At 52.4% G+C, this 22475-nt stretch overlaps 1 protein-coding gene across 2 annotated transcripts in view; it reads right to left on the reverse strand.

Annotated features, from left to right (window-relative positions):
- ADPRHL1 (ADP-ribosylhydrolase like 1) overlaps positions 1-22475 on the reverse strand; it is a 49842-nt gene that overhangs the window by 25298 nt on the left and 2069 nt on the right. The window contains exons 1-5 of one of the 2 annotated variants that reach the window (XM_058438122.1): positions 20988-21135; positions 16915-17079; positions 8835-8960; positions 4033-4173; positions 327-454 (exon numbers count right to left, since the gene is read on the reverse strand). In XM_058438122.1, the coding sequence (XP_058294105.1) occupies positions 327-454; positions 4033-4173; positions 8835-8960; positions 16915-17047 (528 nt within the window). In that variant the 5' untranslated portion in view covers positions 17048-17079; positions 20988-21135. Of the gene's footprint in view, positions 1-326; positions 455-4032; positions 4174-8834; positions 8961-16914; positions 17080-20987; positions 21136-22475 lie in introns of those variants that run through there. The other variant, XM_032151413.2, reaches the window with a different exon arrangement.

Here is a 22475-nt window from a genome sequence, read left to right on the forward strand (position 1 = left end):
CCAACCATCTATCCATCCATCTATCCATCCATCCATCCACCTACCCATCCACCTATCCATCTATCCATCCATCCATCCACCCACCCACCCACCTATCCATCTATCCATCCATCTATCCATCCATCCATCCACCTACCCACCCACCTATCCATCTATCCATCCATCTATCCATCCATCCATCCACCTACCCACCCACCTATCCATCTATCCATCCATCTATCCATCCATCCATCCACCTACCCACCCACCTATCCACCCACTTGCTATGCACTTATTGAGCACCACTGGTGTGCCAGACACTGCCCCAGTGCCAGGACAAGGCTTACCTTCTCCCTCTCTTCCGCGTCATAATTGTCGGGGAAGATGGCTTTGCTTTCTGAGTCTTTACTGATTTTCCTCTCCTCCAAATAAAATTGCCATTTAGCTTCAAAGTAAAACCAGTGCTCCTGGTATTCTAAACATAAAGAACAGGGTGAGCTGAACACAATGGCATCCATGGAGTGGGGCGGAGGGCCCTGGGGTGGGTGCAGGGAGTGGGGGGGGGTGTGTGGGGAAGTGGCGAAGCCCCCTCCACCCAGCTGCAGGCATGTGGAGAAGCCCAGCTCCTGTCCTGGAGTAAACAACTGAGCGACTGTCCAGAATTACCAACATGTTGACGTTTGTAACTGCTTTCTTTTTCTTTTTTTTTGAGATGAAGTCTTGCTTTTGTCCCCCAGGCTGGAGTGCAGTGGCGCGATCTCACTCATTGCAAACTCTGCCTCCCGGGTTCAAGCGATTCTCCTGCCTCAGCCTCCCAAGTAGCTGGGATTACAGGCGCCCGCCACCACGCCCGGCTAATTATTGTATTTTTAGTAGAGACGGGGTTTCACAATGTTGGTAACACTGATCTCGAATTCCTGACCTCAGGTGATCCACCTGCCTCAGCCTCCTAAAGTGCTGGGATGACAGGCGTGAGCCACCACGCCTGGCCTCTGTTTTCCTTCTTTTCTTTCTTTTTTTTTTTTGAGACAGAGTCTCGCTCTGTTGCCCAGGCTGGAGTGCAGTGGCACCATCTTGGCACACTGCAACCTCCGCTTCCCAGGTTCAAGCGATTCTCCTGCCTCAGCCTCCTGAGTAGCTGGGACTACAGGCACCCGCCACCACGCCCGGCTAATTTTTGTATTTTTAGTAGAGATGGGGTTTCACCATATTGGCCGGACTGGTCTCGAATTCCTGACCTCAAGTGATCCTCCCACCTCGGCTTCCCAAAGTGCTGGGATTACAGGCGTGAGCCTCCATGCCCAGCCTTTAGCTGCTTTGAAAGGACAGCAAGCAAGTTGGAGATGGGGCAAAAGCATTCTCGTTACATTGTTGCATTAGCCGTGCACCTGCAGAGCAGGGCATGGCATGTTTCATTACTCCTAACTGAAATCCAGGCCCCTGAATGCTCAAGGGACTTCTTGGAGGTCAACTGGCCAAGAGGACGCTGACTCAGAAGGGAGTCTGAACCTGCAGCTATACACCCTACAGACCACAGGGAAGCGCCTTCCCGCCGTGGACCTAGGAGGCATATGCAGCTGCCCAGCCCCAGTCCCCCGGCCCTCCCGCCACACCCCACCTCCTGCTCCCTGGCACCGTGGGAGCCACAGAGGGCGGGAGCTGTGCAGGCCACTGGTGGTTGTCAGGCCCAAGGGACACGTGTGCCGATCACGTGCGGTGACAGAGCACAGATCCTGCCTGCCTGGCTGTGGTTGGAGAGCTCAGGGCGCTGGAGAGCAGAGCTGGAGGGCTGCAGCGGGGAGGCTACACTCCTGCCACAGAGCTCCAGGCCACAGGGAGGCCAGGCGGGCCCTGGACCAGGCCCTGGACAAGGCTCACAGGCACCCGAGACTCACGTGCCCTCCGAAACTCCGGGCCAATTTGGTTTCACACAAGGAAAAGTCCAGCCCCCTTAGGGTCTTGTTCAGCGACATGAAATTGGAAGTGAAAGGCGCAAAAGTAAGAGGGCAGCGGCCACAGGCGCATCCCATGAACCCACAGGGCCTGGAACTCCGGGTGGAGCGTCAACGTGGACCTGGGCGCAGACTCAAAACACTGCCTCTCACCCGAGTCAGCGGGGGTTGGCCAATTCGGAAACAGACGTCCAAACACAAAAGCAGGGAGCTGATTTGTGAACTGTCCTCACTGTGGGGGGCCGTGTCAGGTGGGCCGGTCAGAAGCCCAGAGCAGTGTTTCCGGAGGGTGTCCTACGGGACTTAACGTTCTCTGGATGATTTTAGATGCTCTGTTAAAAAGGTTTCTGTGTCAAGGGAATTCATAAAACTCTGGGTTAAAGAAATTTGAAATTAAATAGATTTATTTGGAGGATTGCTTCTCAGAGCTTTAAACTGGTATCTGTGCATTTCAAATCCCTAAGAGAAAGAGTAAAGCTTTCTGAAGAATACTCGGAAACATTCCACGAACACAAAGGGGAGGAGGTTTTGCTAGTCAGATACTTCCAACGGTTTTTCAGAAAATGCTTTGAGGAAAACCGTTTTGAATACCAGAGTTCTGGGAGAACATTTGTTAATATACTGTGAATTCGGTAATGGCGTGGCCCCATGCCTGACTGCTCGCCTGTTTCTAAGGTGGGTCAGGATGACTCTCCTGGGGTTAGGGAGATGACTTAGCCCCTGGCTGCAGACAACAACCTCAGCTGGAAAGAACCCGGTGCCACCGGCTTAGCCATCTCCCACTGCTCCCACACCAAGCAGTAAGAGAGATGAAACCACCGGAAATAAAGTGTGCTGTGGCCTGCCAGGCGTCCTCAGCAGTCACGCTTCCTGAGGAGGGCCAGGCCACGGGGAGCACAGAGCAGCAACTCAAGGAGGTACTGACTGTGTGTGGACGCTGACTTTCTTCCTCCCATCAGCACAGGCCTGGTGGCTGAGCAGCCCCTGAGCCACGTCCAGGCAGGTATCCATGCCTGCACCCCCGTGGAAAGCTGTGCACCAGTCCCCCACAAGGCATTTCAGAACACGCGCCTGCGCCTTGCAGGGCAAATAAAGGGATTCACTGGTTTTTCTGTTTCTAGAAGACTTCAGACCAGGCGAGGTGGCTCACGTGTGTAATCCCAGTACTTTGGGAGGCCAAGGCGGGCAGATCACTTGAAGCCAGGGCGACCTGGCGAAACCCCATCTCTACTAAAAATACAAAAAATTAGCCAGGCGTGGTGGCGGGCACCTGTAATCCCAGCTACTCGGGAGCTGAGGCAGGAGAATTGCTTGAACCTGGGAGGCGGAGGTTGCGGTGAGCTGAGATTGCATCATTGCACTCCAGCTTGGGCAACGGAGCCAGATGCCATCTCAAAAAAAAAAAAAAAAATCAAGAAGACTTCAGCCTGAGGCTGTTTTGAAAAATAAGCAAACCTGATCCTACATTCAAATCCTCCTTCTCCTTCTCCAGGATACACTGGATACCTTATTTCCAATTTCCTCAACAATGCAAGGACGCCAAACGCTGCATGAAGCTGCCAGTGCTCCCCCTGCTGCCCCCTCCCCTCTTAGACGGCACCTCCCGTGGGGTGGAAGAATCTTCCGGAACCGTCACGGATTTCCTAGTCCCATACCTGCTGTCCCTGCCTCTGGCCGGCCTCATGGGACTCCTGAGGGAAGGGCCCAGCCTTGAGCTCGCCCAAACCGGCAGAAGCGGAGCTTTCCCCGGCGCACCACGGGTCCCACTCAGCACCCCAAAGGCTGCCAGTCGCTTGGTGCCACGGGCTGGGGTGGACGGGGGACGGGTGGACCCGCTGGAGGCAAATGTCCCCGGCAGGCTCAGGTCTCTCTGAGGCTCCGGGTGGGGAGGCAAAGCCGCCCAGGTCAGGGCAGAGGCAGGCTGGTCAGGAGCAGCATGGGGCCTGCCTTGCGAGGCCCAGCTCTGCTCACATGGCCCGGACAGGGCCCTCCCAGTTCCATCTAAGAGCGAAAGTGCCTTGAAGTATTTGGGGGCCGATGGAGGGGCTGAATCTGTCCAGATCTGCTCTGAGCGCGGACTGGGGCCGGGGGAGCGGCTCACCTGCCGTGTGCCGGATGGTCTTCCTGCAGTACTCTTCTGCCAGCGGCACCGCCCGCAGCATGTCTCTCCCCCACTGGACCAGCGGCCTTCCTTGTGCAGCGAACGACACAAACAGGGCCGTGCACAGGGAGCCCAGGAAGCCTGGAGGGCGGGGAAGAGGGGGGCACCGTCACCGGGGCCGCTTGGGAGGGCCTGGGGCCGCGCGCCACGCTGCGTGGGACCCCCGAGGAAGGGTTTGCTCGTTTTCCGTCTTTCCCATGTTCAGGTGCACAGTTCGGCGGCATTAACCACGTTCACACTGTGGACATTCTCCATCCTCTCTGGAACTCCCCATCTTCCCAAACTGTAGCTCTGTCCCCACTCCACTCACCCCACTGCCCTCCCCACGCCCTGGCCGCCCCCAGTCGACTTTTCTGTGTCTGGATGTGACCGCTCCGGGTGCCTGCTCCTCGTGGAACCACACGCGATTTGTCCCTTTGTGGCGGGCGTGTTCCACTCAGGACGCATCCTCAGGTTCACCCGCGTGGCTCTCCATGGCTTCCCTTCCTCTCCGTGGCTGAATCGCATTCCGTGCGTGGACGAGCGCATTTTGATTGCCCGTCATCTGTGTGTGGATGCACGAGCTGCCTCCGCCTTTGGCTATTGGGAACACCGCGTCACGTAGACCCTTAGCATCCGTGGCCGGGGATTATCAGTTAACGAGCCTGTGCAGGAGGAAGGCTGAGGTGGGGGCTCTGCTGACTCGAGAGCGACCCCGCAGAGCTCTGGGGCCGTTGCGCACACTCGGGCGTTTCCTGTGCGGGGCCGACTCATGCGCCCTGCTGGTGCTTGGGGCTTTTCTTGCCTGACTTCGGGGCGTTCATTAGCAGCCGGCAAGCTCATCGGCACAGACAAGCTCAGAGCTCATCTTATAGGCACCGTCTCCCTTATTTTCTTTGGTATGTCAAATTTTACAACTGTCTACTGAAAAAGAAATGCATGTGAGTATATATGTATTTAATAAAACACGGTTAAGGAAGAAGTTAAGTCTGGGAGGCCTGTCCTGGTCCATCTTGCAGGGCTGTGGGGAAAGATGAGGCTAGCGGCTTCTGGGGTACTGAGCTCACCCCGCAGTCCACACAGCCAGCCCTGCACCTCACGGAGCAGGTGGCACTGGGTCCGCAGCTCTCAGGGAACATGGCCACGTCTGGCCCCGCCAGGCTCCCATCCACCGATGCACTGGCCTCATCCTGCTAGTGTGGAAGCCATCAGACAGGAGCTCGGAAGAGACTGATCTGAATTGCAATGATCCTGGCCATAGTGAGGCTAACAATATCCAGGGCTGGCAGGACAGTCCTGGAAATCCCGTGGTCACCGTCCGGGTGGAGACAGCCCTGGAGAGGCCGCCTCTTCCAAAGTCATGAGCTCTCTCCTCTCACTGCCAGCCATCGTGGGGACCGCAGCCGCTGCGGGTCAGTAGTGGCAGGAGGCGAAGTGACGGCCATGGTACTCGTGACGTAGTTTCAGAGACGCAGTCGTGTGGGAGGACCAGTGACAGCCGTGGTGACAGTACCAGTAGCAGCAGCAACGATGGTGGTGGTACTCGTGACGGTCGCAGTGGGAACAGTGTGGTGCCAGTGACTGCAGCAGTGGTTGTCGTACTAGTGATGGTATCATGTGGAGGAACTGGTGATATCAGTGGTGACAGCACCAGTAGCAGCAGCCATAGTGGTGATGGCTGTACTGGTGATAAAAGCGGAACGGTGTTAAAAGGCGGGGGTGGCACTAGTGGCGGGGGTGGCAGTGGCACTAGTGGCAGGGATGGCAGTAGCACTGGTGGTGGCGGTGGCAGTGTTGCTAGCGACAGCAGCAGTAGGGATGGTGTGGTGCTGCTGATGGGAGCAGCCATGGCGGTGGCAGTAGTTATAGTGTGAGTGGCCGTGCAGGGGAGCAGTGACCCCTGTTGCCGAGCCCTCTCCCCATTGGGCACTGCTCCCAGGGTGTCATCTGCCACTCAGTCCTCACAAGAGCCTGTGAAGGGCTTGGCAATCATCCCTCTTGTGGATGAGGCGTGTGAGGCTGAGAGGTTGTGTTGCTGTTTTGGAGCCATGTTAGCTTCAGAAGGGTCGGTTCTGCTGCGGACCCTGTGGGTGTGTGTGAGACCCACACCCACCTATGAAAGGGGCGAGTCTGCTGTCATGGCGCCGCTGGCCAGAGGCAGGCTCTGGGGTGGGTGCCGTGTGCGTTCTGACATCCCACTTCTCTGTACACCGGGGCTGTAACACCGCCCTGCCGGGGCTGTCGTGGGGAAAAGATGACCCTAAGCCCAAGCTGGGCCCACGGTGAACGGCCACTCAACACAGCCGCTACATGGAGCATGGTTGCCCATGACACACCATGCAGAGATGGGCCACAGAGACAGGCTGCAGAGACGCTTTCCAGCAGCTGTCGGGCCACTCTTGAAGGCACTATTCAGGGCCTCCCTTGGCCCGGCAGGAGGGCTGCAGCAGCGGCAAGAGTCTATGAATCATTCTCAAGCCCAGGGCTCTGGGCCGGTCCTGACCCCGCCTATGGCTCTGCCTCCGCGCAGGGTCGCTGCAGCTCTGGGCTCATGGGAGCACGCAATGCATGCTGTAACACAAACTGTGGTTCTTGCTGCCAGAGGTGGTTTGAAAATGGAAAAGGGAGTAGAGTTAAAAAGCACTTTGAAGTGTCAATTTCATAAATCAAACCCTTAAAACATTTTTGGTCATTATCATAGAAATATATAAATTATTCATCTATTAAACATGTGAAATAATTTTTTTTTTTGAGACGGAGTCTGATTCTGTCGCCCAGGCTGGAGTCCAGTGGTGTGATCTTGGCTCACTGCAACCTCTGCCTCCCAGGTTCAAGTGATTCTCCTGCCTCAGTCTCCTGAGTAGTTGGGATTACAGGCATGCACCACCATGCCCAGCTAATTTTTGTATTTTTTAGTAGAGACAAGGTTTCACCATGGTGGCCAGGCTGGTCTTGAACTCTTGACCTCAGGTGATCCTCCTGCCTTGGCCTCCCAAAGTGCTGGGATTACAGGCATGAGCCATCGCGCCTGGCAGTGAAATAATTTTTAAAATATGAGTAGGAAATATATTAGCAAATGTTTTAGAAATTTAAATTATTAACACAGATTCTTGTGCTCATTACATTGTTTTCAAATGTCCAACTTTTTTTGTTGTTTTTGAGACAGGGCCTCGCCCTGCCGCCCAGGCTGGAGTGCAATGGCGCAAGCACAGCTCACTGCAGCCCCAGCATCCTGGGCTCAGGCGATCCTCCTACATCGGTAGCTGGAACCACAGGTGCGTGCCATCATGCCTGGCTAATTTTTCATTTTTTTGTAGAGACGGAGTCTCCCCGTGTTGCCCAGGCTGGTCTTGTACTCCTGTGCTCAAGCGATCCTCCTGCCTCTGCCTCCCAAAGTGCTGGGATCACAGGTGTGAGCCGCTGCACCTGCATCTGGCAAATGCTCAACATTTTCGGGTCTGAAGGTTTTAATTTTTAATTTGCGTCCGGTTGCACCACTCAGCTAGCAGGAGTCCAGCACTGCTCCCTTCTCGGCATCTGACTCTGGCCCACCAGGTGGGTCACGTGCCTTCCCTCTTACATTTTAACGAGTTAGCCAAGTTGCCTGTGAGTCCACTGCTTAGGCCATCTGTCCCCAGGGTAGTAAAGGCACGCAGCTGCTTGGCTGCAGACTCGGTGGGGGTGGGACGGCCAGGCCAGCAGAGCTACGTGTTGATCGAAGGCCGGTTGCTCCCTGCTGTTCTCAGGGAGGGGTGGGCGGCTCTGCCCTCCTCGTTGGGACACCGATCACAGCAGATACCAAAAGGTAATCCTGAACGAGGCTAGCGTGGCTGTTGGATGTGCGTGGGACTGGGAGGTGCCAGGATTAAGGGCCAATTGCAGGTCAGGAGTTTTGAGTCATTTTTGCTTTTTTAAATGGAAGCCAACCGAGCCGCCTCCTCATTACCGTTCAAAGTCAGGCCTAGAGTCAGACGCTACCGCAGCCACCCCAGCCTGGCCTCTCAGAGGCCTGCGCTCCACAGGATGGGTTGGGGACGGGGACAAACCCCAGTGAGCAGCTGGCCACCTGGCACAGACCACAAGGAAGGAAGTGCCATGTTAAGGGGGCGACATGATCCAACCCGCTTCACCCTCACACAGCCCAATTTGCAGATGTGATTCACACGTGGCAGTTGCCCTGTTACAGGTGAGAAAACTGTGGCCTGGGGGGTGGAGCCACTGCCGTGGTTCCTGTGGTCCCCTCGGCTCCCTTGGCTGGCAGGTGGTGGGGCCAACCCCCACCTGGCACAGCAGGAAAATGCAGGAAATATTGTACAAGCCCTGGTTCCCGGCGTCGCCCCGATCCCACCTGCACCCAGGCATTGGTGCCTTTCTTTGTCTTTTGTTCTGACACAAATGATACCAAAACCACTGAATTCTTTCCCTCGTACAGTTTCTTCAACATCACCACACTTATCGCTAATCCTGCTTTTGGGCTGAAAACAGGCCTTAAGCAAAGCAGATTAAAAAATATGCCAACTCTCCCAACAAATCAAAAAATCGATGTGATCCCACAAGATTTCCAGCCCAGTGTCCTGGGCAGGGCACCCTCACAGCAGGCAGCCAGCAGGTGCAGGGTCAGCTTCTGTCTCCTTTAAGCAGACGTGCAGATGGCGGCAGCTCCAGGCCCCCGCCCCCCGCCCCACACTTACCTGTGGGATGGTTGTGGGTCATCTGGCCGCACTCCACGCTGACCTCCCCCCCACCCCCCGCCTTGCACTTACCTGTGGGATGGTTGTGGGTCATCCGGCCGCACTCCACGCTGACCTCGATGAGGGTCTCCAGCCGCTCAGGCTTCCAGTACCGCAGGCCGATGCACATGGCCTTGGTGGCTGCTCCAAACCCTGAGCCTGCGTGGAGAAGGAAGAGCTGGTTTAGACCTCTGCTCCAATAATTCCACCCCTGACAATCTAGCTTTCATGAATAATTCTAAAAGTATAAAAATTTGTGTAATAACACGTTATCAGAGTGTGGTTTAAATGGGTGAGCTATGGGCAGGCCACTCAAGTGCCTGCAGCAGAAAGGAGATGGGGCAAATTCGGTTGCATCCAAGTGTCGGGTGTTAGTCACTAAAAACAGAATGTTTGATGGCCTGGAGATATGCTCGTGATATGCAGCATGCTTTCAACAAGATGTTTTCCCTGTAAAAACAGCTTCATTGAGTTATAACTACATACAACAAACTAGGCATAATGAAACGTGCATGACCCTAAGATTTTTACATCGGTATACCCCGGGACCCAGCACCCAAGTGCAGGGTGAACACAGGTATACCCCGGGACCCAGCACCCACACATAGAGTGAACATAGGTGTACCCTGGGACCCAGCACCCACGCATAGGGTGAACATAGGTGTACCCCATGACCCAGCATCCACACATAGAGTGAACATAGGTGTACCCCGGGACCCAGCACCCACGTGTAGAGTGAACATAGGTGTACCCCATGACCCAGCACCCACACGTAGAGTGAACATAGGTGTACCCTGGGACCCAGCACCCACGCGTAACGTGAACATAGGTGTACCCTGTGACCCAGCACCCACACGTAGGGTGAACATAGGTGTACCCCGTGACCCAGCACCCACGCATAGGGTGAACATAGGTGTACCCCATGACCCAGCACCCATGCATAGGGTGAACATAGGTGTACCCCATGACCCAGCACCCACGTGTAGAGTGAACATAGGTGTACCCCGTGACCCAGCACCCACACATAGGGTGAACATAGGTGTACCCCGTGACCCAGCACCCACGTGTAGAGTGAACATAGGTGTACCCCAGAACCCAGCACCCACACGTAGACTGAACATAGGTGTACCCCATGACCCAGCACCCACACGTAGAGTGAACATAGGTGTACCCCATGACCCAGTACCCACGTGTAGAGTGAACATAGGTGTACCCCATGACCCAGCACCCACGTGTAGAGTGAACATAGGTGTACCCCAGGACCCAGCACCCACGTGTAGAGTGAACATAGGTGTACCCCATGACCCAGTACCCACGTGTAGAGTGAACATAGGTGTACCCCAGGACCCAGCACCCATGCGTAGAGTGAACATAGGTGTACCCCAGAACCCAGCACCCACACGTAGAGTGAACATAGGTGTACCCCATGACCCAGCACCCAGGTGCAGAGTGAACATAGGTGTACCCCGTGACCCAGCACCCAGGTGCAGAGTGAATGCCGCTGTTGCCCTGAAGCTGCCGGTGCCCTCTGCAATCCGTCCTCCCGCCTCTCCCAAGCCCCACTGCTGCGACCGTGCATGTTACTCGGTGTGTTCCAGGCCCTGTGTAAACGGAATTACACAGAAAGTGCCGTGCTTTTCACCTGGCTTCTGTCACTCCTTATAACTGCTCTGAGAAGCGCCCACATTGTTGGGGATCAATAGTGATTCCTTTTATGGCTGAATAGCTCCCCCTTGCATTGATCTGCCATCACTGCTCTATCTGCTGACCTGCAGTTCGGGCTGTGTCCAGTCTGGGGCTCTGAGCGTGAGGCACCAGATCCTGGTGTGGACAGAGGCTCTCTTCTCTTGGGCGAATGCTGGGGCAGAGCCTCCAGATCACGTGGTGATGAATGTTTAACTTTTTTGTTTGTTTGAGATGGAGTCTCACTCTGTGGCCCAGGCTGGAGTGCAGTGGCCTAATCTTAGCTCACTGCACCTCCACCTGCCAGGTTCAAGCAGTTCTCCTGCCTCAGCCTCCGAGTAGCTGGGATTACAGGCACGCGCCACCATGCCTGGCTAGTTTTTGTATTTTTAGCAGAGATGAGGTTTCACCTTGTTGGCCAGGCTGGTCTTGAACTGCTGACCTCAGGTGATCAGCCTGCCTTGGCCTCCCAAAGTGCTAGGATTATAGGCGTGAGCCACCATGCCTGGCAGAATGTTTAACTTTTAAAGAAACTGCCAAAAGGGTTTCCAGAGTCAGAGTGGTAGACCCATTTGATGTCCCTCCAGCAGATCTTCCACAGCCCTGACAGCACTCGCTACATTTTTTTTTTAATTTTAGCCATTCTGTTAGGTATGTAATGGTATCTCATTGTGGTTTTATTTGCATTTTTCTAATGACGGAAGATGTTGAGCATGATTTTGTGCTTATTTGCCACCCATATATCCTCTTTGGAGAAGTTTTGTCCATGTTTTATTCTTTTAAAAAATTTTTTATAGGCTGGGCACGGTGGCTCACGCCTGTAATCCCAGCACTTTGGGTGGCCGAGGCAGGTGGATCACCTGAGGTCAGGAGTTCGAGACCAGCCTGGCCAAGATAGTGAAACCCTGTCTCTACTAAAAATACAAAAATTAGCTGGGCATGGTGGCACGTGCCTGTAGTCCCAGCTATTCAAGAGGCTGAGGCAGGAGAATTGCTTGAACCCGGGAGATAGAGGTTGCAGTGAGCCGAGATTGCATCACTGGGTGACAAAGCGAGACTCCATCTCAAAAAAAAAATTTCTTTTTTATAACAGAGATGGCGTCTCACTATGTTGCTCAGGCTGGTCTGGAACTCCTGGGTCCAAGTGATCCTCCTGGCTTGGTCTTCCAAAGTGCTGGGATTACAGGTGTGAGCCACCACACCTGGCCCTCTTGCCCATTTTATATGGGGTTGCTTGCTTTCTTCTTCTTAAGTTGGAAGAGTTCTTTATGCATTCTGGATTCACGTCCTTATCAGATATCTGCTTTGCAGGTATTTTCTCCCAGCTTTGACTTGCCTTTTCATTCATTAAACAGAGTTTCCTGGAGAGCAGAAAAATGAATTTGGGAAGTATTCCTCTTCTTCAATCTTTTGGAAGAGTTATGTACAATTTATGTTATTTCTTACTCAATTTTTTGGAAAATACCCTGTGAAGCCATCAGGGACTGAAATTATCTTTCCTTTTTTTTTTTTTTTTTTGAGACGGCGTCTCACTCTGACTCTGTCGCCCAGGCTGGAGTGCAATGGCACGACCTCAGCTCACTGCAACCTCTGCCTCCCGGATTCAAGTGATTCTTGTGCCTCAGCCTCCTGAATAGCTGAGACTACAGGTGCGTGCCCCTACGCCCGGCTAATTTTTGTATTTTTAGTAGAGGAGAGGTTTTACCATTTTGGCCAGGCTGGTCTCGAACTCCTGACCTCAGGTGATCCGCCCGCCTCGGCCTCCCAAAGTGCTGGGATTACAGGTGTGAGCCACTGTGCCCAGACTGAGCCTGCAGTTTCCTTTGTGTGTTTTTTTTTTTTTTTTTTTCCTGTGACAGAGTCTTGCTGTCACCAGCCTGGAGTGCAGTGATGTGATCTCGGCTCACTACAACATCTGCCTCCTGGATTCAAGCAATTCTCCTGCCTCGGCCTCCTGAGTAGCTTGGATTACAGGTGCCTGCCACCATGCCTGGCTAATTTTTGTATTTTTAGTAGAGACAGGGTTTCACCATGTTGGCCAGGCTGGTCTCGAACACCTGACCTCAGGTGATCTACCCACCTTGGCCTCCTAAAGTGCTGGGATTACAGGTGTGAGCCACCGCGCCTGGCCTTGTAACTTCTTCTATAAGATGTAATACTATTTAGATGACCTTTCTCCTCTTGAGTGACCTTTGGTAGTTTATGTCTTCAAAAAAATTTGTCCTTTTAATCTAAGTTGTTAAATGTATTGGCATAAACTTGTGAATAATATTCCCTTATTTTCCTCTTAATTTCCACAGACTCTGGTGATTTTATTCCTGTCATTGTTCATACTGACTATTTGTCTTTCTTCCACATCAGTCTAGCTAGAGGATTATCAATTGTTTTGATCTCCTGAAAGAACCAGCTTTTGGTTTTATTAATTTGCTCTACTCTTTTTCTGTTTTCAATCATTGATTTTCATGCTGATCTTCACTAATTTCTTTCTTCTGCTTTCTTTTGATTTAGTTTGCTATGAGTTTTCTGGTTTTGAAACATGAAAATGGAAGCCAATGGTTGGAGACCTTCATGTTGAAATCACTGCCTATAACTGTGGGTTTCTCTAGTTCTCTTTGCAGCATTGTCAGTTTTTGCTTCATATATTCTGAAGATCTGTTATTAGGTACAGAGACATCTAGGTTTGTTATGTCCCCCTGATGAACTGATCCATTTACTAGGATGAAATTACCTTCTTTATTCTTGGGAATATTCTTTGCTCCAAAATTTACTGTATGTGTTACTAATGTAGTAACTCCAGCTTTCTTTTGATTAGTGTTAGTGTGGTATATTTTTCCATCTTTTGTTTTTTCTGAGATGGAGTCTCACTCTGTGGCCTAGGCTGGAGTGCAGTGGCACGATCTCAGCTCACTGCAACCTCCACCTCCTGGGTTCAGGCAATTCTCCTGCCTCAGCCTCCCAAGTAGCTGGGATTACAGGGGCACACCACCACGCCCAGCTAAGTTTTGTATTTTTAGTAGAGACAGGGTTTCACTATGTTGGCCAGGCTGGTCTCAAACTCCTGACCTCAAGTGATCTGCCCGCCTCAGCCTCCTAAAGTGCTGGGATCACAGGTATGAGCCACTGCACCTGGTCTATTTTTCCATCTTTTTTAGAACCTTTAGTCTATTTACGTCTTTATATTTAAAGTGCTACTGAAGTGCAACAGGAGGTTTTTTGTTTGTTTGTTTGTTTGTTTGTTTGTTTTTAGTGTATTCCTTGGCTGGACACAGTGGCTCATGCCTCTAATCCCAGCATTTTGGGAGGCCAAGGTGGGCAGATCACTTAAGGCCAGGAGTTTGAGACCAGCCTGGCCAACATGGCAAAACCTTGTCACTACTAAAAAACAAAAATTAGCCAGGTGTGGTCGTGGGTGCCTGTAGTCCCAGCTACTTGGGAGGTGGAGGCAGGAGACTCAGCTGAACCCAGGAGATGGAGGTTGCAGTGAGCCAAAATTGCGCCACTGCACTCCAGCCTGGGCGACAGAGCAAGACTCCATCTCAAAATTTAAAAGCTATTTCTTATAAGCAGCACATAGTTGGGGGCTAGGACCTGCTTCTTTATCTAATGTGACAACTTCTGACTGTTATTGGGGGTCTTCATACCATTTGCATTTGACGTCAGTATTATTATCTTCTTTGTTTTCTACTTGTACTGTCTAGTGTTTGTCCCTCCTTCCCCCTTTTCTGCCTTTTTTTGGGTTGAATGTTTCTGAAAGGATTCAGTTTTATCTCTTTTGCTAGCTTACTATCGCTAACTCTTCTGTGATTTCAGCGGTGGCTTTTGGGTTCATGGTGTCCGTCTGTGGCTTGTCATAGGCTGTGGGATGACGCCACGGCATACACGGTGTGGGAGCCTCACCGTCACCGGCTTCCATCTCTCCCCTGCTAGCCTTCGTGCTATTGTTGATGTACATTCTACTTATATTTTATAACCATACCGCTCACTATTATTTTTAAGTCAATTATCTTTTAAAGATATTTAAATAACATGTTTTAAAAACTTACACATTTCCCCATACAGTTACCATTTCTGTAACACTCTACCCCGCTGCGTGGGTCTGCGTCTCTATCAGGCTGTGTCCCGCCCTGCGGTCCGTGTCTCTATCACGCTCTGTCCCGCCGCGCGGGTCTCTGTTTGCATCCATTGCGGTTTTCCTTTTGTCTGAATGACTTCCATTAGCATTTCTTGTTACGTGACTCTGTGCGTGATGAATTCTTTCAGCTTTTGTTTGTCTGAGAAAGGCTATTTTGCCTTCATTTCTGAAAGATACTTTTTTCAGGTATAGATTTCTAACAGGCCAGGCATGGTGGCTCACACCTGTAATCTCAGCATTTTGGGAGGCTAAGGCAGAAGGATTGTTGAGGCCCAGGAGTTCAAGACCAGTCAGGGCAACAAAGCGAGATCCTCTCTCTACAAAAAAATAAGAAAAATAGGCAAGTGTGTTGGCACACATCTGTTGTCCCATCTATGTGGGAGGCTGAGGCAGGTGGATTGCTTGAGCCCAGGAGGCTGAGGCTGCAGTGAGCCATGATTGTGCCACTGCGCTCCAGCCTGGGTGACAGAGCAAGGCCCTGCACCACCCCCAAAAAGAATGCTAGGTTGAAGTGTTTTTTTTTTCAGTAGCTTAATGATGTGGCTCTACCGTCTTCTAACTCGCATCGCTCTGACAAGGCACCTGCTGTCATTGTTACTGTTGCTTCTATGTGTGTGATGTGTGTCTTTCTTCTCCGGCCTTCAAGATTTTTCTTTAGTATTATTTTAGAGCAATCTAACTACTGTGTGCCTTGGTGTCGTTTTCTTCATGTTTCTTGTGCTTGGAATTGATTTTCTTGTATCTGTGAGTTTATAGTTTTCATTAAATTTGGAACAATTTTGACGATTATTTCTCCAAGTATTTGTGTTGCTTTTGTTCTCCTCTGTGCTGAGGACACAGACACATGCATCAGGCCACCTGCGGGTTGCTGGTGCTCCCTTCATCCTTGGATTCTTTCTCTTTGTATGTCTCACTTTGGATAGTTTCTGCTGCTTTGCCTGCAAGTTCGTTAACCTTTTCTTGGAAATGTCTAACCTGCTGTTAGTCTCAGCCAATGTATTTTAAAACTGAGACATTATAGTTTTTATTTCTAGAAATGTGATTTGGATCTTTTCAAAAATGTCTTTCATGTCTCTACTTAACTTTTGGAACACATGGAGTATCTGGCATTTTCTGTCCTTGTCTGAGAATTCTGACACCTGTGTCAGGCCTTGTCAGTTTGGATTTATTGATTTTCCTTGTGAGGAACTGGATTCTCCTGATTCTTTGCATGCCTCATATGCTATTGAGTCCTGGATATTTTTATATTCCTATAACTATTCTTGACCTTTGTCTTGGGATACAGTTAAATTTACTTGAAAATAGTTTGATCTTTCTGGGTTTTGCTTTTAGGATTTAAGTCTTGGCTGGGTGTGGTGGCTCCTGCCTGTAATCTCAGCACTTGGAGACTGAGGTGGGCAGATCGCTTGAGCTCAGGAGTTCAAGACCAGCCTGGGCAACATGGTGAAACCCCTTCTCTACAAAAAAAAACAAAAAACAAACAAACAAACAAAAAAAACAACCAAAACATTAACTGGGTGTAGTGGAATGCACCTGTGATCCCAGCCACTCAGGAGGCTAAGGTGGGAGGATTGCTTGAGTCTGGGAGGTCAAGGCTGCAGTGAGCCATGACTGCGCCACTGCTCTGCAGCCTGGGTGATGGAGTGAGACCCTGTCTACAAAAAAATAAAAATAAATGATTAAAAAAAAATTTAAAGCTTCGCTGGGCATGTTGGCTCACGCCTGTAATCCCACCACTTTGGGAGGCCAAGGCAGGTAGATCACCTGAGGTCAGGAGTTCGAGACCAGCCTGAGCAACATGGTGAAACCCCATCCTTACTAAAATACAAAATTAGCAGGGCATGGTGGTGGGCATCTGTAATCCCAGCTACTCAGGAGGCTGAGACAGGAGAATTTCCTGAACCCAGGAGGTGGAGGTTGTAGTGAGCCGAGATCACGCCACTGCACTCCAGCCTAGATGACAGAGCAAGACTCCATCTCAAAAAAAAAAAAAAAAAAATTTAAAGCATGCTTTTCAATAGATACCATTAAGAAAACAAAAAGGCAAGGCATGCAATGGGAGAAAATATTTATAATATATAGAGCTGACAAAGGAGGGACCCCCGCCCGTATTCCTTAAACAGACGCCCACGCTGGCCGGGCTGACCGGGAGGGGCTCCCGCCCGACAAAGGCACTCTAGGTAGATCCGGCCTCACTGAAGCCACCTGGAGATGCTGGGGTTAGTGGAAGACAGATGGTTAGGACTGCAGGGTCCCCAGCAGGGTGGCTTTAGGGGGAGAGGAGAGGATTTCCCTGACCTTTTTCGTTGAACGGCGTGTGCCAGGCGAGGAGGTAGTTATTGGGCTTCAGCTGAGCACAGCCTTCAATGGTAGCTGGGTCTGGCCGGCGTTCTGGAAGCTTCTCAACGATTTCCACATAGCACCTCACCATCTCCCGGTACAGATCATCCAGGCACCAGTAGTCTGCGGAAGAAAGGGAGGGCAGACATCAGAGCCAGCTGTGGTGTGAGCTGTGGCCTCCCTCCCGTGGGGTCGGGCACCAGTAGTCTGGGGAAGAAAGGGAGGGCAGACACTGCAAGCTCCACCTCCCGGGTTCAGGCCATTCTCCTGCCTCAGCCTCCTGAGTAGCTGGGACTACAGGAGCCCGCCACCACGCCCGGCTAATTTTTTTTGTATTTTTAGTAGAAACGGGGTTTCACCGTGTTAGCCAGTATGGTCTCCATTTCCTGACCTCGTGATCCGCCCGCCTCAGCCTCCCAAAGTGCTGGGATTACAGTCATGAGCCACCGCGCCCAGCCCCACCGTGCTCCTTTTCTAATGGTTCTATGTGGCCACAAACAGAACCGAAACCAGCCTACTCCATGGGCTTGTAATGCAGATGGTGGAGGCTGATGTGCCAGCTCCGGCTCCTTCTTCTCTTGCCGGAAACCCAGGCGCTACAGGGACAGCTGCCACCAAGCAGCATCCCCAGCCCCACGTCAGTGTTCTGGAAACAAGGGTGGGCTCGAGGCCCTGACAGACCCTGGAGCACAAGGGCGAGGGAGCCGGACACAGCAGACACCCGCCCAATGCCCAGCACCCGGGAGGCCCAGACGTCCTCCCACAGCAAGGGCTAGTTCTTATTTGCCATTTTCTCTGATAAGGCTCAGTGAGGTTATGTGTCTTGCCCAAAGCCAGAGCTGGCAAAGGTGTTTGCCTGCAAAGCCCGAGCATTTCTGTGATTAAGTAACCCACAGTGTGTGGATGGAGTCCACACAGCCTCTAAAATCACAGTCTGGGTGCCCGGCCATGCCAGGACAGGCTGTGGCAGGTAGATGCCCAGTAACCCGCAGTGTGTGGATGGAGTCCACACAGCCTCTAAAATCAGAGCCCGGGTGCCTGGCCATGCTAGGACAGGCTGTGGCAGGTGGATGCCCACCAGGTGAGGCCGGCGAGGGTGCCCCTCCTGATGGCTACTTTAACACACAGCAACTTGTTTTCATTCTGTACTAAAACTGCACTCTGGGCTTGCGGGTCAGCCCTGGGAGACGCCACTGCTCCCTTTTCCTTGGTGATGAATCCCCCACCTTTGGGGAGAGGAAGGGTGGGAATGAATGGGGAGAGGGAGGCGAAGATGGAGGCTTGGCCCACCCTCCATGGGGCAGAAATGGCACTTGGAAGCAAAAGACCTTCCTGCTGGTGGCTGGGGCCTTCTTCAACCACATCAGAGCCCGATGTCCTAGCATGGATGGGTTGGTGAGATTAGGAAGGGCACTTGGCAAAGTCACTCCCTCCTCCAGGACATGAAATCTCTGCAGCTGCAAACCCCCGGAGAGAGCATGCAGGGCCCCTGTGGCTGCAAACCGCTGGAGAGAGCACATGTGTGTAGGGACCATGGCTGCAAACCCCTGGAGAGAGCGCACAGGATCCTGAGGCTGCACATCCCCCGGAGAGAGTGCTTGGGTCCCAGCGGCTGAAAACCCCACAGAGAGAGCGTGCAGGGCCCGGCGGCTGCAAATCTCCTCACCTCCCACCACAGAGAGAGTGCACAGGGCCCCACAGCTACAAACCTCCCTCCCACCCCCGCAGAGAGCACGCAGGGCCCGCAGCTGCAAACCCCCCAGAGAAAGCAAGCAGGGCCCCTTGGCTGTGAACCCCCCAGAGAGAGCGCTCAGGGCCCCGCGGCTGTGAACAGGGCCCCGCGGCTGTGAACCCCCCAGAGAGAGCGCTCAGGGCCCCACGGCTGTGAACCCCCCAGAGACAGTGCTCAGGGCCCCGTGGCTGTGAACCCCCCAGAGAGAGAGGGCTCCCGTCGCTGCAAACCCCTGAAGAAGTGCTCAGGACAAGGACTGCATGTTGTGTCCTCCTACTACCAGTTGCCTGACCTGGCCCAGCAGAGCCCTCTGAAGAGAGCGGCAGTCCTGGGAGGCGTGGCCGGCTGGCCTGTGCACGGTGTTGTCTACACGCACGGTGTTGTCTACACGCACGGTGTTGTCATATGGGCACGGTGTTGTCTACACTCACGGTGTTGTCTACACTCACGGTGTTGTCTACATGCACGGTGTTATGTGCACAGTGTTATCCACATGCACAGTGTTGCCAACACGCCTGGTGTCTACATGCACAGTGTTGTATGTGCATGGTGTTGTCTACACACATGGTATTGTCTGTCCTGCATGTATGATGTTGTCATAAATGCATAGCATTGTGCTGTGTAAACACATACATGCACCGTGTTGTCATACAGGCATGGCTTTGTCTATATGCATGGTGTTGTCTACACACACAGTGTTGTCTATACACATGGTGTTGTGTGTGCATGGCATTGCCTACACACATGGTGTTGTATGTATGGTGTTGTCTACACACATGGTGTTGTATGTATGGTGTTGTCTATACACATGGTGTTGTGTGTGCATGGTATCTACATGCAGGTTGTGTATGGTGCCTACATGCATGTTGTCTGCACACATGGTGTGTGTGCATGCTGTCTACACACGTCTGCACACATCGTGTTGTGTGCATGCCCAGTATTGTTTCACATGACGCCATGTTCATCACCCCAGTTCTGAGTCAGGGAGGAGAGAGAATGTGGCAAGACCATGGTTTGGGAGACACGAGTCCTGCAGTCTCATGGGAGAGGTGTGAGGGCTACATTCCTGCAGGAATTAAGGTCACCTTCGCTTGCACCCGAAACCCCTGGGTGGGGGTAGAGCTGTGTGGCTTTGTTCAGGCTGTGTCTAAACCCAGCATGTGCCACTCACAGTCACCGGCACAGCAGGTCCACAAACAGCCTTTCTCAACTCAGTCCTGGGTTAACAAGCCTAGCCCTTCCTGAGTCCCCTAAAAGGATTCATTTTATTCTGGAATTAGACATGAAATGTCTGTATTTAACTGAAATTTAGACTTTTCTAAGCAAAAAGAAGCCATAAAACAAAATGGCACAAACAGCATTGTCATTTCAGGTTAGAATTTAAGCAAGAAACAGATTTTCAAAGCTGCTACCCTTGGGCTTCTCCCTGGGTCTCTTTCCTTTGGGACACTCAACTCCTGTCTCCCGTCTTCCCTGTCTGGTCTCCTGAAAGACAAATCAGTTTCTAAAGCTGCCTGAGGGGCCGGGCGCAGTGGCTCACACTTGTAATCCCAGCACTTTGGGAAGCCAGGACGGGCAGATCACAAGGTCAGGAGTTCGAGACCAGCCTGGCCAACATAGTGAAACCCCCGTCTCCACTAAAAATACAAAAAGTTAGCCCAGCCACTGAGGAGGCTGAGGTAGGAGAATTGCTTGAACTCGGGAGGTGGAGGTTGTAGTGAGCCGAGATCGCGCCACTGCTCTCCAGCCCGGGCAAAAGAGTGAGACTATGTCTCAAACAAACAAACAAAAATGGTGCCTGAGTCTCCCAACTCATGTCTCAATAAAGAAAAGGCAAAATACTAACATCCAGTGAGCTTGTAGCAAAATGTCAACTGTTTCCAAACGTTTTCTGCCATGAGCCAAAGTGCCACTCTCAGTTATCAGGGCCCCGGGAGAGGCTGAGAAGGTGCTGGCCCTGTGCCCTGGAGGCCGTGGCCAGGTGACACCTCCCGCCATCCTGCTGGGCCCTGAAGTTGGCTGAGTGAGCCTCAGGGCAGAGACATGTCAGATGTGCGTTTGGCCACACGGGCCTGCACCAACTTCCCATACTGGCCTAAGTGCTTCCTCACACTTTGCTGGTCGCTCCGTTTAATCCTTTGTGACCTTGTGAGGGAGGAAGGCCCTGGGAGGGAAGCCACTTCCCCAGTTTTCCCAGGGAGTGGGGGTGGGGAGCTGGGAATGGCCGGCTGCATACCCGGGCGATGGCCGAGCTCTCTGTGCAAGGCCGCCCCTCCCCAGGCCTGGCACACACACACACCTGCTAAACGCTTGCCAAGTGACTCGGTGATAATGCACTGGCAACATGGGCTTGTCGCTCAGGGCCATGGATGCCACCTCTCCTATGTGTCTTGTAGAGCACTAGACACGGCTACTTCCTGGTTCAGAGTCTGCTCTCGTGCCCTATTCAGAGGCACACCCGGAAGGAGGGAGGCCTGTTCAGAGAGGCTCGCCCGGAAGGAGGGAGCCCTGTTCAGAGAGGCTCACCCGGAAGGAGGGAGGCCTGTTCAGAGAGGCTCACCTGGAAGCAGGGAGCCCTGTTCAGAGAGGCTCACCCGGAAGGAGGGAGCCCTGTTCAGAGGCTCACCCGGAAGCAGGGAGCCACACAGGCTGCCCCAACCCTCAGATCTGTGCTCACTCTAGCAGCAGAGCCAGGGTTTGCCAGACCACACAGCCCCGTGGCTCGCGGGGTGAAGGACTTTTCAGTGCAGCTTACTGAAAGATGCCAAACGTAGTTCCATTTGTAAAAGTCTGCCTGTCTTTGGAAAGCATGCTGAAGAGCCCCTGCACACTGCAATTGTTAGGATACCTGCAGGCCGCCATGATCTTAGCAGTCAGGGAGGGTGCTTACGAGCACGGGGGCCAGATTGTGTGGTTCCCGTCCAAGCTCTGCCACTCACTGGGCTGTGTGGCACTGGGCAAGTGCCTGAACCTCTCTGTATGTCAGTCCTTTCTCCTGTAAGATTGTGATAAAATCAGCCTCCGCGGTGATGTGAGGAGCACGTGTGGAGGATAAGACGCATGAAGCAGCTGGAACAATGCCTGGTACAGAAGTGCCGTGGAGTCAGCACTCACCATTGTCGTTTTGTAGAGATGGAGTCTTGCTAAGTTTCCTAGGCTGATCTAGAACTCCTGGGCTCAGGCAATCTGCCCACCGTGGCCTCCCACAATGCTGGGATTGCAGACGTGAGCCACTGTGCCCAGCCCTCACCATTGTTAACACAACTTAAAGACCCCCTTCCATAGGCTACAATTTGTTATTTAAAGAACAAAGCTAAACTTAAGTGAAATTTCAACTTTGATTTTTAGTGAGTTGAAAAAAATCTGCTTGCTTTGGTTTCTAGAGGGGTAAGCGATTCCAGGGGTGATCTTGTATGCGTATTTTCTCATGACCCATAAACTAGACGCTGCAGCAGCACAGTGAACCCTCCCTTCCAGTCCATAGCTGAGGACCGCGAGAGCTTAGAGCAAACTTACTTCCTCCTTAAGAATAGCGCCCCACGGTGGCTCATGCCTGTCATCCCAGCACTTTGGGAGGCTGAGGCGGGTAGATCACTTGAGGTCAGGAGTTCGAGACCAGCCTGGACAACATGGTGAAACCCCATCTCTACTAAAAATACAAAAATCAGCCGGGCATGGTGGCGGGCACCTGTAGCCCCAGCTACTCAGGAGGCTGAGGCAGGAGAATTGCTTGAACCCGGGAGGTGGAGGTTGCAGTGAGCTGAGATCACGCCACTGCACTCCAGCT

This window comes from Hylobates moloch, unplaced genomic scaffold, assembly GCF_009828535.3.
Source record: "Hylobates moloch isolate HMO894 unplaced genomic scaffold, HMol_V3 SCAFFOLD_4, whole genome shotgun sequence".
In the NCBI taxonomy this organism is placed as follows: domain Eukaryota; kingdom Metazoa; phylum Chordata; class Mammalia; order Primates; family Hylobatidae; genus Hylobates; species Hylobates moloch.